Source organism: Abramis brama (assembly GCF_963993115.1).
Source record: "Abramis brama genome assembly, chromosome: 6".
NCBI classification, from domain to species: domain Eukaryota; kingdom Metazoa; phylum Chordata; class Actinopteri; order Cypriniformes; family Leuciscidae; genus Abramis; species Abramis brama.
In genome coordinates, this window is record NC_139968.1 from 16,563,579 (window position 1) to 16,581,074 (window position 17,496).

At 38.5% G+C, this 17,496-nt stretch overlaps 1 protein-coding gene across 1 annotated transcript; it reads right to left on the reverse strand.

Moving 5' to 3' along the window:
• Nucleotides 1-7,297: 7,297 nt before the first annotated feature.
• Nucleotides 7,298-12,734, reverse strand: dnaja3b (DnaJ heat shock protein family (Hsp40) member A3b). The gene is made up of 12 exons (XM_084117254.1): nt 12,499-12,734; nt 11,588-11,721; nt 11,423-11,506; nt 10,733-10,933; nt 10,474-10,626; nt 10,246-10,393; nt 10,097-10,161; nt 8,690-8,818; nt 8,499-8,614; nt 8,320-8,417; nt 8,059-8,210; nt 7,298-7,882 (listed from the first exon to the last, which is right to left on the reverse strand). The coding sequence occupies exons 1-11, from the start codon at nt 12,698-12,700 to the stop codon at nt 8,104-8,106; spliced, it is 1,437 nt and encodes a 478-aa protein (XP_083973380.1). The 5' UTR covers nt 12,701-12,734; the 3' UTR covers nt 7,298-7,882; nt 8,059-8,103.
• Nucleotides 12,735-17,496: the final 4,762 nt, after the last annotated feature.

Here is a 17,496-nt window from a genome sequence, read left to right on the forward strand (position 1 = left end):
TCCTCGAGCTTAACGTGCAAGATCAAACAGCGCGGAAACAGAGAAAAGGGGTTTTCAACTTGCAGAACAGCCAAGATTAGGGCAAGAACATCAGAGGAGCAGAGCAATAAAGAGAAGGAAAGCCTGCGGGTCAGAGAAAGAGAGAAGAAGAAGAGAGAGAGACCTGAAGTGGTAGGGTAGATTGTTGACAAAACGGGCATATCTCACCCCTATCCCAACATAAAACACATTATACATTACATTATATATATATATATATATATACACATAATGTGATTTATAGCTGTGCTTTCTTTAGTTCAAAGCTGCTCGGGGAAAGCCCTGCTTGTCCATACGTGCCGGGGCAGGATCCGAACAGGGATTTTGAGTTTGACAAGCCCACCTCTGTCACTTTTTTCTTCTCATTTTTTTTCCCCTTTCATCAAAGACCAAATGCCTCACTGGCAAGCGGGTAACTGTTTTAATGTGATCATGATGTCCTCAGATTTGAGATGCATTTCACATCAAAGGGGAAAAGAGGGTGAGGGAAGAGAAAATGATATGGAGAAAAAAAGAGAGAATAAAGGAAAGAGAGAGAGGAAATGAAGAGACAGGTGAATTTATTCAGTTTTTTTAGGTTTTGCAAGGTTGTATCAAACGCATTTTAGCTCCCATCGGTAGTCGCTGCTTATATGCATAAAGTTTAAATCTCCTCAAATGTTGCATCGTGAACGGTCACTGTCAAATCTATCAAATCTCCAATGGAAATGAATGACTTCTAAAGGCAGTGATGGAGTTACAGTAGTGCTCACGCTCATGCATGCTGCCGTGCCAGCTGTAATCTCTCGCCAGATGTGTGCATGTGAGCCAAAGCTTCCCTGTCAACATCCCTGCTCTTCATCCTCTCATCTTCCTCTTCATGCAGCTGTTTTCTTACTCTCCCTCCTTCCGTGCCCTCTTCATCTGCCACCTTGCCTGCCTTCATTCACTTTCTGACTCTTTTTCGCTTTGATGTAATGCATCTGTTCTTGTACAAGATATCCATCTGAATTAAATGCAGAAAACTGTGGCGATCAAGAGGAAAAAGAAAAATATTCTGTGCAAGCCTTGTTACGGGATGGACCCAATACCCTCTGTGACATCTGCTGCGATTTGATTGGTGCACTTTCAGGAGTCTTTGAGATATTAGGAGACAAATTTCTAATTCATTGCCTTAGGGCACAGAGGAGCTTCATGAGGATGAACAAGCTTAAGATATGCCTTAGGTGTCTAAATCCTTTTTTTGGCAGGGCACGTAGCCAAAATGTCTAAAGGCTGCAAGGATTGTGCAACAGTGGAATGTTTTTGAGATGGTGACGGTGGGATTGGACTTGGCCTTTGAGCTCAGGGACTGATTCCTTTCCTGGGGGTACAAGTGAAGTGAGAGACCTGGTGGTCCTGGATAAAGGTTATCACTTTAAAACACATTTGTATCAGCACAGCGAGACACGCTGAAACCATTGCTAGAGGCGTTAGTGTACGGAAGTCACTGACCTCAACATCAGAGAACCTAAAAACACTGGGGAGGACTTAAAAAAGGTGCTGGTCTCAAATCTCACAGGCCCCTGGCTTAACCTGGGACTATGGAGAGTGCAGAAGGAATCGGGTTAGATAAATGTGAGGATGCCTTCAGGACATCCTGTGATCTAAACAGGGTTGGTGTTGAAAATAGTTAGTTTTCTCAAACGAAGGTGTCATTAGATAACAGCACTTAGCCTGACTGGCTTGCTTTCAGTGGCTCAGATCAACATAAGAGCTCAAAGACCAGATGGAGGGAGATTGTTACCACACACACTAAAGGCCCGTTCACACCAATGACGATAAGTATAAAGATAACGATAAAGATATAGTTCTAAAAATCATTCTCAATATTAAAGAATAGCAGAGATCACACCACAGCTATAAGGATAATGGCACAGAGAAACGATATTGTTGGAATCACTTTCAGAATCATTTTATCCAGCTGATGAATAATAAAAACATAGACAGCCAATCAGAATCCATCCTGCTGTAACGAGCTCGGGCATTTAAAAAGACAGGCAAGCACACGCTTAGAATAAACAAAACAATATCGTCCACTGGGGTGGACGCTAATATGGTTATCTTTATAGTTATCGTTCTTGGTGTTAACAGGCCTTAATGCATTGTTCCCCACCGCATTCTGTTTCAAAAGCGGAATTATGGATCATAATTAAACACAGGTATTTACGTATAAAACAATACTTTTATTCATTTAAATAAACAAATAATAAAACAATTTTAATTATTTAAAATTAATAAATAATATTATTATTTAATGTGATTAATTATTACAATTCCCAGTTATAATATATTTTAGTAGTATTTTATGTTTTTCACAAGCATTTGGATTACATAGATATAAAATGGATGCGTTACCAAGATGGAAGCTGAATAAAGGGACTTTGTTTAAACTGATAACGTCTGAGTTTATGAATCTTTTCATTAAAAGAAGTTGCTCATAAGACTAACACTGGTCCCTCTGTGCAGTGTGTTTGTTGTTTGTGTGCATCCAGCAATGTAACATTATTTTATCCGGTTGTTTTATCTGATCACATTCAATTCAGACTGCAACCCCAGAATCTCATGTTTAACATAATTTCTTTGAGGCGCTGTAGATTTAATGCTCCTACAGTCATTCAGACGGTTCCTCTCACACACATACGGCTCTCATTCACATAAAATCCCATGCTGCTTTTATAAACACACCCAGCCGCACTCCTTGATCTCCAACTTCTGATATGTTTCAGTCATCAGTGCATGATTGTACCCAGGAGATCACAGCCATCTATTTTCTGTCTCCTACAGTTGAAGAATGATGTCATGGGTTCAGGTATTCTTTGAGAACAGAAGGGCGGCTGTGGAAACGGAGCCAGCTCAGGTTTTCTATCGAGCGGGAGTCTGTGTGTGGGTGGTCTTGCTCTTGGTCTCCTCAGGATATCGTCTGGTTTCAGACCCTCCCGCTCCTCCGACATTAAGTGGCAAGGAGGGAACATGATTAAGTCCAGTTTGGGTTTTATCGTGTAATGCTAAAACGGTCCTAGCTGGAAAAATGCTTGGCGAAACCGCAAAAAGCTGTGTTAAAAAAACATACACATCCTATTTTCCCATTTTAAAGCTTTGAACAATCAGCAGCGGGAGAGAAGACTGCTTCTCAGCGGGGATTTGCAAGAATTCTCACGACTCAGAGAGAGAAAGGAGAGCAAAAAAAAACAAGAGGAACAGAACAAAAGGCCACGAAGGAACGCCGCGCAGAATGAGAGATGACGAAAAGGTCGAGGTGAAGCATTTCGCATGGCCAAGATCACATGCTATCATCTGTCATATTTCAAAGAGAGCCGTCTTCCACTTTCCGTCTCGTCCAGCTGCTCGGCGGTCAGTTACAGTCGGAGATTAAACCATCAACTTCCATCACTCCAAAAATGCACACAACGCAAGGTGCATGCAGACACACGCTTCGACGTCCAGAGGGTACGGCGGGGTGTGTTGCTTTAGCAGATGAGTCTGTATTATATCATTCTTCTGCTAGGATGACCCCAGGGCAGGGATGGTAGTGGTGTCTCCTCCAACTCCCGCTCTGTGTTTGAGCTGATGTTTATGGCGGCCCGGTGACCCAGCGGCTCCACGCACAGACCCTCGCATACTTACCTAGTCTCCACCCGGTAATCCAGCACACCTGTGCTATGCAGGTCGTATAAGACTCTCTGAAGGCCTGCAGGTCGCTAAAGCACTCGCCAAATGCTCCTTGTTACAATTCTATAGTGTTCTGCTTAAAGGTACACTATGTAAGATTTTTGGATCAAAATATCCAAAAACCACTAGAACAATGTTATATATTTTGTTGATATGTGTACTTACGTTATCCCAAATGTTTCCAAGAATGTTTAAATCCAGAAAAACAAGCAGTTTTAATCAGGACACGGGCCGTGTCCGTGCGTCGCCTATCAGTGACATCATACCCGTTTTATTAGACAGGTGAGCAACTGTTTGGATACATTCATCGACAGAAAACTAATCATTGTTATACAGCTCAACACAGTTAGTGTTTTTGTTTAAATCTCGTTTTCTTGATTTACCGCGAGTACCATTTTTACCATGCCTAATATCGGTCTAGCTCACTGCAGTGAGCAACAAGTGTCTCATATAGTAGCCGCCGAGCGAACGCACAGAGTTGCATTATAACAACTTTCAACACACTCAAATGTATCCAATTTGATAAAACAGACCCCACATACTCATGACCGGAAGAAGCGGAAGCGGCGCCTAAGGCATAATTAAAGCTCCACTGCTCTCGAGCCACATGTCGCGCTCGTCTCTCATTAGCAATCGCTCCAGCGGCTTTCGTAATGTTAATAAATCTTTAATACATTACCGGTCATCCATGAATATGATTTCTGCCCAAGTTCCGTTGCATTCTCCACCGGCTGTAGAGGTGAAGACAACAACTCCCATGATTTAGCGAATTCAAGGCATCAAGTTACACCTTTGTTTTGAATAAGCGACCTCTAGTGGCGAAGAATTACATAGTGTGCCTTTAAAACATTTAATCTAATAAAATTACATTTTTAAGAATGCAAAAGTGTCCAAGTACTTTACTTTTACTTACAAGGGCCACTGTACTTCTTTAATATGCTTTTACAAGCTTTACTTCTTGATGGTTTGAGGTTTGAATTTTGTCTTGGGTCTGGAACTTTTTTTTTACTACCACTAATACACCCCCCCATGGTCTGTCAGTGGGAATGGTGGCAATCTAGTAATTTGTTGCCTTGATCAGAGCTTTGCAGTTCCTGTGGAAAGCCTGCCATTAAGCAGGGGAGAGATATATATCAGTGTAGAGAAGTGTGTGTACAGAGAGCAGTGCTACACAGGGCGCTGGCCCAGGAAGAACCACTATATTGCCCTCCACCAACTTCACATTACACACACACACACACACACACACACACACACACACACACACACACACATTAAAAGTAATCAGAGCTTACTACTGTACTTTATGTTCCTCAGTCAGCCACACAAAGGAGCCCTTTTCCCCTTTACTGCCCTACCAGAAGACAGCCGCCAACCACAGTCTGAACGTCCACTTCAATACGTTTTTCCATCTCAATGGAAGCACCTCAAACTATCAAATACCCAACCAGAAACTGCATGAAGAGAAAAGGTTTGAACATTATGTGGTAACATTTTACTGGAAACCTGCATAATGCATTTGATGAAGAACTTGCTTCTTGATTGTTAAAAAATGTATTTTCTGTTAGTACGCTCAACAGCTGCAAATTTGATGCTGCCATGTGAACTGAGTCAGCGATACAATGCTCATTTTTCATCCTGTCTATTCATTTATCCAAAAAAATACAAGCAATTAATTTATAAAAATGACTTAAATCCAGCTGGTTTTAATTAATTAATTAATTAATGAATTAAAGATATTTTGGAAAGCATTATTTTAAAAAATGTCAGGGTGATACAACTGTCCTGATATATCTTAATGAAAAAAAAAGTGAAAAAAAATAATAAAATAAAATAGTATTTATTAGAAAAAACAACAACAAAGCAGTTTTGTTAAAATACATTTTTCTAATTATATAAAATGATATTATAGTTAAACTTTTCTTTATATAATTTAACCATTTTATGTCATAGCAGGGTTTGAAAGGTTATGAAGTATCAAAAATATTCTTAATGATATGTAAATGAATTCATGGTATTATTTTTTTTAAAGTTTTCTTTAAAAATATATTTAAAAAAATAATTGTGTACTTTCACATGTATTAATAAAGGTTGTTAAAATATGTTATTTAAAAAATATATTACTTATTTTGACACAATTTTTGAAACTTCTACACTCAACTGACCATAAAGTGCATTTTAAGGGATCATGAACAGTAATTTATACAACATATTACTGCGTTACTAATTATATTGTTTGCTCATATTTCTCTCTATGGACTTCACCCTTTTTTGACCCGTCTATGTAATCCTACAGCTCCTGAGGCGTATACAAACAGCAGTGTGTAAGTGCAGTTAAACCATTTTGTCTGTGCTAGAATGTCTGTGCAGAGAATGACCTACATACTACAACCTACAGGTTTATACATTACCCATTCATTCAGTATAGCTGCCTATTGACTTAAGAATTTAAGGGTTTTGCTTTAAGGTCAGTTAGCCTAGTGTGCCGTACATTATTTACTTTTGTAGTTCACATTTCTTCGGCTTTGTAAAGACACTGTGACGAGTGATGCTTTGAGTATCCAAGGAGCAGCAGAGAACAAACACAACTACGGATTGACATTCCTCCATACGCAGTCTCTTTCTGGGATTCCTCTGGGCAAAGCTACTGTGTATTGGAGTGTCAGTTGGGTATTTGGAGCCAGTGTCTGTACTTACGAGTCCCTGTACATTGACGTTGCTGTGATGGTCCTGCTGTTTTGGAGACCAAATTGACTTGCATTTATACAACTCCAGATTCCACTTACTCCTCATCCTCAAAATCCAGGGACTGTCTCCCAGTCAAAAGAACAAATCATGGGTTGACGCCATGGTTCAAAGTCACTTAAGAGGTCACTATGTAGCTACATTTTCTAGTTTTGTTTGTCCAGACTGTGGACATTCTATAAGGATAGTTTTTATAGACAGATAAGCCCAGAAGATACACTGAAGTCTCCATATTGTTATTATTGTTCACAATGCGCTGAAGTAGAAGCCACAAGCGACACGCTGAATAACAAAAACATGGAGGAAATCAACATCCATGAATGCACTGGAGATTCTGACTCTAATAGGGACAGACTGAGATATTAATGCAGAACAGAACTAGTAAGTTCACCTCACTAGGGGATTTAAGTTTAATGTCACATATGATGTTTCAGTGCTTAACTAATTTTTACATTTATACAGATAGGCCTACTTTCCCATTCACTCACCTCTCAGAAATGCAGTCTTTAATTATCAAAGCAAGGCCTCCACCTAGTGGAGAGGAAAGACGGTGCCAATGAGAACGCTTGTTTCACGGTTAAAATGAGGTAAAAAGTATTTTGTGCATTTTAAATATGTATGCCAAAGCCTTTTTGAACAAAATTAAGTAGAACAAAAGTAATTTTTGTAATGTACATAGCTATAATAGGGAGCGATATACTGTCAGTACTTACGAAGCATCGTCTGATATTGACCCTGTCAGAGAGAGCTCGAGCAGCTCTTTTGCGCACATCTTTTTGGCGCCAATTATTTTTCGATTTTTTAAAATGAATAAATTTTCTTTGAGTAATAGATTGCTTTTTCAGCGAAATTTATTTCAACAAAATATTCTGATTAAATAAATAGTAATTTAAGGAGACATTGGTTGTATTCTGTTTACAGAGTAAAACGTATTCAACCGAGTAAATATTCAAAGAATACAATTTCTGAAGGGTTGCTGTGACCAGACAAGAAATGCTCGACTATTTTAACAATAAAATATAGCCTTTCATACCTTATTAGTGTTAACTGTATTACTTCATTTTATTACAGTTCTGTTTGTTAGTGTATAACAAAACAGATTTCTTGTGACTTAATTTATTCAGACATTCCCCTTAAAAAACAACACCACACACCAAACAGCACACATTTAACACAGAGAGCCCATATGTCATGGTCAGGCTGAGAATTGGTGGTTATGCTTTTTTATATATATATTTAATTTCAAAGAATCTGAAATTGCCTCTTCTGTAATTAATTTGTATGAGCAAATGTGACACGACGAGTGATTAGAGATGTCCTCTACTGGGTAAAAGCGCTTCATTCTTGTGCTCCTTTCACACTTCATGTCTTTGGCCTTCAAGTAGAATAGAAATACGAGATTGTTTACCTGAATGAAAAAAAAAATGGAAAAAATAATTTGTACTGGTAATAATCATTGTGCATCAACCATTGTGATGATTTAAAAGACACTGACTGAAAATTAAAATGTTCATCATTCTCAAAACTAGTAAGACACTGTTTATGTTTTAGTGGCCCACTTTTGGATATACTGCTCATACACACCAAGTCTACACTAAAACATCACAAGACTGCTTCCTTCCATGATCTTCAGGTAAACATCTTCTTCAGTTTAGAGAAAAATCCCCCTTCCTCTTTCTCTGGCTCTTCCTCTCTGCTCTGCCCTGATTCTGAGGTCTGTCCGGCTTGAGAACTACCTGAATAAACACACAAACATTTATCAAAAAAGCTTAAGTTTGAGGTAGGTGTAGGCAGATTACTTTGCATTCTTCTTGTCTGTGTGTATGGAGGTGTTTGTTGATCTACCGGTGGCTGGTCTGGTTACTCCAGTAACAACTCCCTCCACATCCATCTCATCCTCTGCATAACTTAAAAGCAACGTTCTCTGCTTATGTGTCAGTTTCCTGTAGATGATCCATGAGATTTATTAGACAAACACAAACTGGAAGTTCATATAGGCGTGCGTGTCTGTGAAAGTCTCTTACTTAGGAATTTTGATTTTGATATATACATAATGGTCTCCATAGCCAAAGCTATTCAAGCGTGGGATGCCTTTTCCAGCCAGTTTGATCTTATGGTCTGTTTGAATGCCTGGAGGAATCTGCAAGAAACACATTTCCTCTTTTAGTCATAAAATACGGTGTCGAATTCCACTCCGTGTTTTTTATTTTCTAACCGCAATGTCGATGGAGCTGTACAGGCCCTGAGCTCTGGCTGTTCCCCCTAGAATCGCCTGCGCTACTGAAATCATCACATCAGAGTGGATATCGGCCCCATCACGACGAAACACTGGACTCCTCTGGACCTGCAACACAGGAAGTGAGATACACACACGTGCAAATTGCTTGGAATAAAATGAGAGAGAAAACGGTAAGAGCATAGGAAAATGAGAAATTAACAACAACAATTAGCAATTTAATGAATAGGAATAAATCAGAAGAATAACATTAATTTAAGAACGGTTAACAAAAGGGATAGTAAATGTAATATAACAGTAGAAAAAAACTAAAATATATGAAGTATAAAATGAAATAAAACACTAGTTTAAATTAAAACGCAATACGTGTAGAATTAAATAAAAATAAAAGATAATAGCAGCTTGAAATTAACAATTAGCAAATGAAATAAACAGTAATTATTTAATTTGTTTTCTTCATAAATTAGAGTTACTAAAAGTGAAGTAACAGTAGAGAATGTAAAGTAAACAAATAGTGTGAAAATAAACAAAACAAAAATCAATGCAAGTAAAAATAATAAAGTTTTGCAGATTAATCTTATTTAATAAATAGGAATAATTTATGAAGATGACATTAAAAGGAGTTTCTAAAAGGGACAGTACAGGTAAATAAATGTATATAATAGTAGGCATAAGGAAAATCTGTAATGAGAATAAATAGGTCAATAATTGTAAAAATGATCATATTCAGGCCCCAAAAAGTATATGAACACTTAAGATAAACTAAGAAAAACTGAGATATAATCAAACACAAACAAAACGTATGTATTTTAATGATATCACAAGAAAAACATTTGAAAAAATAAGTTTGTTAGGTTTTAGATTCATAAAATGATACATAGTTCAAAATGAAAACAAATAGTATTTGGACACTTTGGACAGGGTAATTATAGGAACTAGCCAACCAACCCCAAAGTACATACACTGTCCATCCTCAATAGTCTGTAAGATTAGAAAAAGTGTCTCCCAAAGCATAGCATGTTGAAAAGAGTATGCCAAAAGTCTCCAGATGGTCTGCTATTTCTGGTAGATTTTCAAAGTGTGGATCAGTGCTCACTATAACGGCTAATATTGCCCACAACCCATTGCGCTTTGAAGGAGGATTCGGTTCAGAACTACAAACATGAATAAAAAGTGTTTAAAAAAACTGGTTGATGCCCAATGTCACAAACTGAGCAGAAATACATAATCATGTTTCGCTTGGTTCCTTCAAAGTCGCGTTGGATTCCCTCCTTAGCATTAATGTCGAGAAGTGCCTGGACTTCGGCGTCGGTCCATCTAACGCTGTTTTCCATGTTCATAGAGTAAATATATAGGCTTTGTGATTGCGAATGCCATTCAACTCACCTTGAACGTGATATAAATGTATTTCTTCCCGACCGGCACCTTAACTGTCTGTCCGTCTTCTATACCTAAAACACATCCACACAAGACAGTCAGTACCTCATACGTTCACCACAGTTCGTTCTGTACACCTACTGTACAACGCAGCACACCTGCAGGCACAGGAACCATGACGGTCTGTTTCTGTTTGGTTTGTCCAGTTGCCCGGCACAAAACGCAAGGGGTGATGATGATAGAGCCCCGCCCACCACACCGTCTACACGTTGAGCGCATCATAAACGGGCCCGTGCTAATAGACTCCTGCATAAAAGAGTCAATTATTCAAAAAAATTTAAGGAAAATAAATATGGTTGCAAATACGGTTTCTATGGCGTCCTCACCATGCCTGTGCCATTGCAATAGTGACAATGTGAAACTTTAGTTCCCGGCTCATGACCTTTTCCGTCACAGCGTGGACAGGCGTCATCTATGTTGACCGTTATCTCCTTATTCACGCCCTTGGCAGCCTGCGTGAACGTCAGCTCCATCACAAACTATGGAGAGAGAGAGAGAGAGAGAGAGAGAGAGAGAGAGAGGGTTCAGGTGGTGGGAATTTAAAGAGGAACACAAATGAGGGACAGTCGTCACTGTGTGTCTCACTTCAGGTGCCTGATCAAACATGGAGTTGACGTCTCCGAAGCCACGCCCCCCCGTAAACTCTCCAAAGATCTTCCTGAACAGCTCTTCTGGGTCCACAGTGGCCCCGCCTCTCCAGTACTGCTGCTGTCCCGCCCCACTCGTGCTGGGACCGGCAGAACCGTACGTGTCATACTGCTTCCTCTTCAGCTCATCACTGAGGGTCTATACACACAGAACGGCAAACACACCTAATTAAAGATCCTGATGAATTTCCAAAAAAAAAAAAAAAAAGATATATATATATATATAACATTTCTCAATACATTTTATTTTTTAAACATGATATGCATCAAAGAATCCTTAAAAAATCTTTCAAAAACATTACAAAATCATACCCATCTAAAACTTTTGAATGGTAACGTAAACATTGACTATAAAGATAAATATGATATTACTTTACGCATAAAACCTATGTAAAATCCTTTAAAATGTAATATTTAAATTATATTTTTACATTATATTAATGAGATTTGGGTGGAGGGAATGTGCTTAATAATTGTCATTAAACACTGTCACAATGGAAAAAAATGATGGTACTAAAAATAGGCTTTTTTTTTTATGCAAAAAATAATTTTGTATTTTTCACCCAAATAATAATGTAATGCAAGACATTTAGAGAGAAAAAAAAAATCAACATTACACTTTCCTCACCTCATAGGCTTCTGCCAGCTTGGCAAACTTCTCCTTAGCTTCAGGGTCATCTGGGTTGGTGTCTGGATGGTATTTCTTGGCCAACTGAGTGAAAATACCCATGTTAAACCCCCATGTGAACCATCCTTCAAAAATATGAATCTATTGTCATATGGGTTGTCAAACCTGGTAGTAGGCTTTCTTAATGTCTTTCTGAGTGGCAGTCCGAGGAACGCCCAAAACGTCATAGAAATCCTGCTGATGGCAGGCAGAAGTAGTGTGGAAGAAATGAGAGCTGAATACACTGTGACTCCTCCACTCTGAAGAACACAAACACAGACTCAACAATAATATAGACCATTATTTCTTTTATGAATGAGATAAAAAAGACATTTCCATCACTTTATTGAAAAAGTGTCACTATCGTTATCTCTTTCATTGTTTTTTTGCAATGTAGGGAGTAATGAAATGTCAGCCAGTGGGGATTTCTCAGCCGTTCTTTCTGCAGTTTACATAACCACGCCAGTAGGTGGCGACACGTGTATTATGAGTGAATCATTGAATCATTCACTGCTCATATGCACATCTGAAGCATTCAGGAACAAAACTTCTCCTTATGATCGAATCCTTCACTCACCAAAAACACTAATTCTGCTGTATGCTGCTCGGAAACACGCAAACTTTTGTTTATCTAGCCATGAGTTTGTTTGGAAATAATTTCTATGGTGGTGCAAAAACAGACAAAGTAACGTTAATTGGACATAGAAAGTGGTTTCTATTCCTACCTAAAATGTAACAACTTTTTTTGTGAACTGTTGTCTATAATATCACACATTCAATCTTAAATCCAAGATACCACACTTTAACGTTAGTGACAATAACTATTATTGTAACAATGATAAAAAAAAAAATTATATTGTCACTTTACTCATATTGGCAATTATGTCAGTCAGTTGCATCATCTCTTTTAACTTCTCTGATACTACACATAAATGGACAAATACGTCCACAAAAGTGTGATATGTTAGACCTGATATATTTATTCTAAATAAGCTTGTTCCACTAACGCAACAACTTTGATCACATAACCAGCTCACCTGGTACCCCCTTCAATGTCACACACCCTCTGCGCCTCCAGCAGCTTAAATTACCCCCCGTCACATGACTACGCGTCCAACATATCCTCAAAGCCGCGATGTCTCTGTGTCTAGAGGACTTTAAAAGTGCATAGGTGCTGCGAAGTCCAGGTAAACCGCCTGACAGCCAACGTGTAGTACAGCGAGCACTGGAGGCTGCCATGTTTACATCGCTCTATGGGCCGGCTGTGTACTGCGCATGCGCGTGGTGTTTCATTTAAAAGTGCTGTGCGGCTCTTCACCACTAGATGGAGCGGTGTGAACACAGTTTGGAGAGATGAAGACGACTGGTTTCATGTTTTGTGTACAAGAGCTTTTTTATATGCAATTTGATAGCAGTGGTGTGTACGATTGGTAATACAAGCTATTTCTATAAGTTAACTCTATATTAACTCTTTAAAGCCTACTGTATCATAATATTATTTGATATGCAATTTTCTAAGGCGTCTAAATGATCAACGTGATCAATAACCTTGGTGAAAAACCCGTCATACACAGTCTACTAATTACTTTCTGTCGTCTGATAGGTAGTTTATGCTTCTTCTTCTTTTTTTCCAAGTAAAAGGCCTTTTAGACTAATTCTAAAAGTGGTACACATGTCTTTTTATTGATCGTTACTGATACTGAACGTAAACAAAAGAATAGGCCTAACTTTTATATTGTTATTAATATTTCAAGCTGAACACTTACTGGACTGAAGCCACTAACGTTTACTTGATTATCCATACATCAGTTCTTAGAAAAGAAAATCATGTTAAAATAGTATATGATCAGGCTTTTGAGGAACATTTATTCGTTCATCTCTCAATCGTCATTGTATTGCACTGCATTAAACTACAGGGCTTTTATCATAAAACTAAACATTAAATGTCATCTTACTAAGATAATTGGAAAATATAAGGTGCCACATGATATTTATGCATTTTATAAAAGTTGTCTGCTGTATAAACTAAGCATGTAATATATCCTGAGAATCTAAACTACTAATTTTTTTCCCATAGCAAAACTGGAGTCAAAACCAGAACCAAGTCTAGGCCCCTTGAGGCCCAGATCCAGACCAAGATCATCTTTACAGTAAAGGCTTTATTTTTCTTTAACTATTTCCACATTTCTTTCCCACTGTACAGAAAGACTGCTGACATATAGCCCAGGGTACAGAGTCAGGAGTTGAAACGAGCATTTTAACAGACTTGAGGTTTCTTGAAGAGGGAAAATGATATTTTGAACAGTGTATACTGTACTCATAAAACCCCACAATTTCCACAAGTCATAAGTGTGGTCTAACCCTGGCTCTGTTTAATACGGAGCAGTGTGGTGTTGCCGGCCTGTGGCAACTGGGGTTTGGACGCACTGAGACCCCCTGGTGATGATGTCATAACGACTGTGGCTGATGTCATGATGAGTCTGGTTGCTGGTTGAACGCGGAGGCTTGTGTGTGTGGTGAGTTTAACCGCTGCGCCTCTTATGCCACCTCCGCAGGCAGAAATACACCCGTTTCTGTGTGAGAAAGGGCCATTTTATTTGAAATAGGGAATGGAGTGTCTTTTTTTTGCTTATGTCATCTCTGGGAATCCCGAATGGGATGTATTTTATGTTTAAGTGTGGAAACTCCACTGAGATAATTGTCTATATTAAATGAAGACATTTTTGAGTGGGCAGAGATTCAGACTCAGGCATAGTTCATCTTTCTCTTTCAGCACACAGTGAAAGTTAACAATCCCCAATCACCCTCAGTAAAACAAGCATGGCTAACATGTGTGTTGAATTAAGAAAGTCCCACTGCTCTACAGCTCTCAACTGCTTTCAATTGCGCTCTTTCACACACTCAATCTTTTGCTTACTGTTGCACACATGCTTGAGATAGACATGGCAATGAATTGCTAACATTGCTAATGGCTAATCTAATAGCAAACCCTTGTGAAGAAGAAGTGTGCTTAACTGTATTTAATGTGCATTTATAGTGTACTAAAAAGTGATCAGTTGACTTAACTTAAAAAAAGTGAGGAAATCCGTTGCCTTAAAATTAAGTAAATAAACTTAAGTTATGTGGAATTGTCAAGTTCACATAACTTAATTTTTTCAGTTATGCATGAAGTTTATTACTTAAACTTATTGTGCTCTAGGACATCTGGGTAAATGCTAACTTTAGCCTGATAGCAGTTAAAGAGTACGTCCCACTCTCCCTGCAAATCACAGTCCAAAGCCACGCCTTCTGAAAGCCTGAACGCGCACGGCCCAGAAGACCGGAGACAACGTTACTGCAATACATCATGTGAGAAAACTTTACAGTACAGTTAGTAACACTACAATACCAAACGTAAACAAATTCTTATGCGGCAAGTTTTTGGTTTGTTTAGCTAGCAAAACTTCAGTTTTCAGCTAACTTCAGCTAACAAAAGCCAGTGTGTAACAATATTTCTTGCATGACAGGGTTTCCACGATGAGAGTCTACTTGGCTCCGATGAAGATAGATAGATCGAAGATCCTTTGCCAGTGCCACTTGTTGTCGGTTCAGAAGGAAAGTTAGGTTGTTGCTGCTTGCCTGCCATTCTCGCTCTGTCTGCACAGCGTACATGAATGCGCTGATGACTTATTATGTCTGCGTGAACGCAGTGGTATGCAAACACACATGCTATAGGACCGTTCGGACCAAACGCAGCGATTGAACGAACATGGTCCTACGCCTTCTACAGACGACATATATTTATAAAAGTACATTTAGACCGCTTAACAGAGTGATTGCTATCAGGATATGAGGAGACTTTCAACCAGCATAACAAAAAAAGTTTCTGCAGAGAATCACCTACGGCACCTTTAAGGCAGCGGGTTTTTCTCACTTTTTCAAGTTAAGTCAACTGATCACTTTTTCAAGTTAAGTCAACTGATCACTTTTTACAAAATACTGTACTGGCAGATAACAATATTAATGAAATCAAAGGCCAGTTAAGGAACTTTCCCCAGGAACGAGGGACTTGGTACTCTGTGTTTCAACCACAGTGACTAGGATCTAAATGAAGTTCCATGTAGAAAAATCCCCCCTCAGAAAGTCCCTGCGGGGTGGGACTTGGGTGCTGAACATGCTGATTGGTTGAGTTCACGCAGAACTTTAAAGGTCTGTTGCAGTGTGTGCAGTAAGAGTTGTTTGCTATTTGAATCAACAATGGAGTTTAAAAAAATACAACCGATGGACCGATGACGAGGTTCAGGCTTTATTAAGCTTATATGCAGAGGACGAAATTCTGCGGGAACTGGAAAGTCGTGCGCAGTCCTACATCCTATTTGCCTAATCTTCGTTACTTAAGACTCAGACAGCAACAGGTCTGGGGGGAAAAAAGTTCCTGGGACAAATTGTTACGAGTAATTTCGATGGAAATGCGGCTTTAAGTGCTCTTTTAAAAACGTTAAATTATATAATTATGGTTTAATAACCTTTTCGTGTTGACTGACATACTAAAGCACATGTAAAGTACATGATCATAATTTTAACTGTGGTGTAGTATTTTACTATTTAGTGGTGTAGTATTTGTACTAAATTGCAACTTCATCATTAGAAATATCTAATATGTTTAATAAATGACATACAACCTTCAAATAGTATATTTTTGTTTAATGCTTTTCACTACATTCGGCAGTACGCTTTAACCATATTTCAATGACATTAGATGTATGAAATTATATATAAAGATGTACTAAGTGGATCAAAAAGCACTATAATACATTTAATTTCAATTAACATGCAAATAAGTGTCTAGAAATATTACATTCATTTTACACTTAAGTATATTCTTTTAAAGTACTGTATATTATTTCCATATTAAGTGTTCTTTTAAAAAGTAGCCTATGCTAAAGTGTGCTTCTTTTTCACCAGGGTAAACTAGTTTACACTTTTCTAATGAAAGTGTCAGTGGTGGCTTTGAATGGTTTCTAGGGGTTTGCAATGGTGTTTTGGATACTGGTCTCTTTGGCTATTAATTTCGGGTCCCTCCTGCAATAAGATTCTTTCATCGGTTTCATCATCCACTTAGTCTGAGTGTTTAGAAAAGTAATAGAAAATAGCAACAAGTAATCTCCACAACAAGCTGCACAGTTTAAAATATCATGTGTCTGTTGGACAAATAGTGTGGGATATGTTATGTGCCAAAATTGGTGATGTAGTTAGGAGTTTGTTCAATTCTCTAACTTGCGTATGAAGACTAGTACTGCTCAATGTGTGAGTGCAAATATACAATGTGCCCAACCTTATCTAAAAATGTCCTTCAGCTGAAATATATGATTTATTTGTGGAGCAGGACCGATTGACTGTTTGCTCTGATCAGAAGCTGGTGTGGTAAAGCTGTCACAAAGGAACTTTATTGCGGTAATTGTGTTTCTCCAGCAAGCTTGAGTCATTCAGTGGGAACCGAGTGGGGGTTATGACCCTTCATTAAAATGAGCCCCAAAAACTCATTAAAGACCAAGGCAAGATGTTCTTTCACATGATTAAATGCTTATTCCTCAAACATTTTGCTTTATTTAATGTGTTTAAAGCTGAATGATTGTTTGCTGTGTGTGTGTGTATGTGTGAATTAATGCATTTTGGATATTCAGTTGTACCCACAGTGGATATATGGTTTGGGGGAGGTTGTTATGCTTGACCCATGTTACTTAGGAAGCATCTGGTGTTGCCATAGTGCCATTTTTCTGGCTAAGAACTGCTTACTTCGACAGGAAGAGACCTTTGAACTGACATTTAAGCGACCAACCACAGTTTGTTTGGTTTTGATGTGCTGTGTTTATCTGAACTAGTTGATACCACAAAATTAGACTCATTCAAAGTGCGTTCATAACTCATAATTCATAACTGATCATAACTGCTGTGAGTGAGCAGTGCGTACGCCATGAGTGATTGAGAAGAAAAGAATCAGAAAGGAAAAAAGAGGGATGCAGTGTGGTCACGGAGAAATGAAGGATGAGAGATGC

Coding starts and splice junctions, on each gene's coding strand:
- dnaja3b (XM_084117254.1), bottom strand. CDS start 12,700: ATGGCAGCCTCCAGTGCTCGCTGTACTACACGTTGGCTGTCAGGCGGT. Junction 11,722..12,498: donor GACATTGAAGGGGGTACCAG/GTGAGCTGGTTA, acceptor TGTGTTCTTCAG/AGTGGAGGAGTCACAGTGTA. Junction 10,162..10,245: donor CATGGTTCCTGTGCCTGCAG/GTGTGCTGCGTT, acceptor GATGTGTTTTAG/GTATAGAAGACGGACAGACA.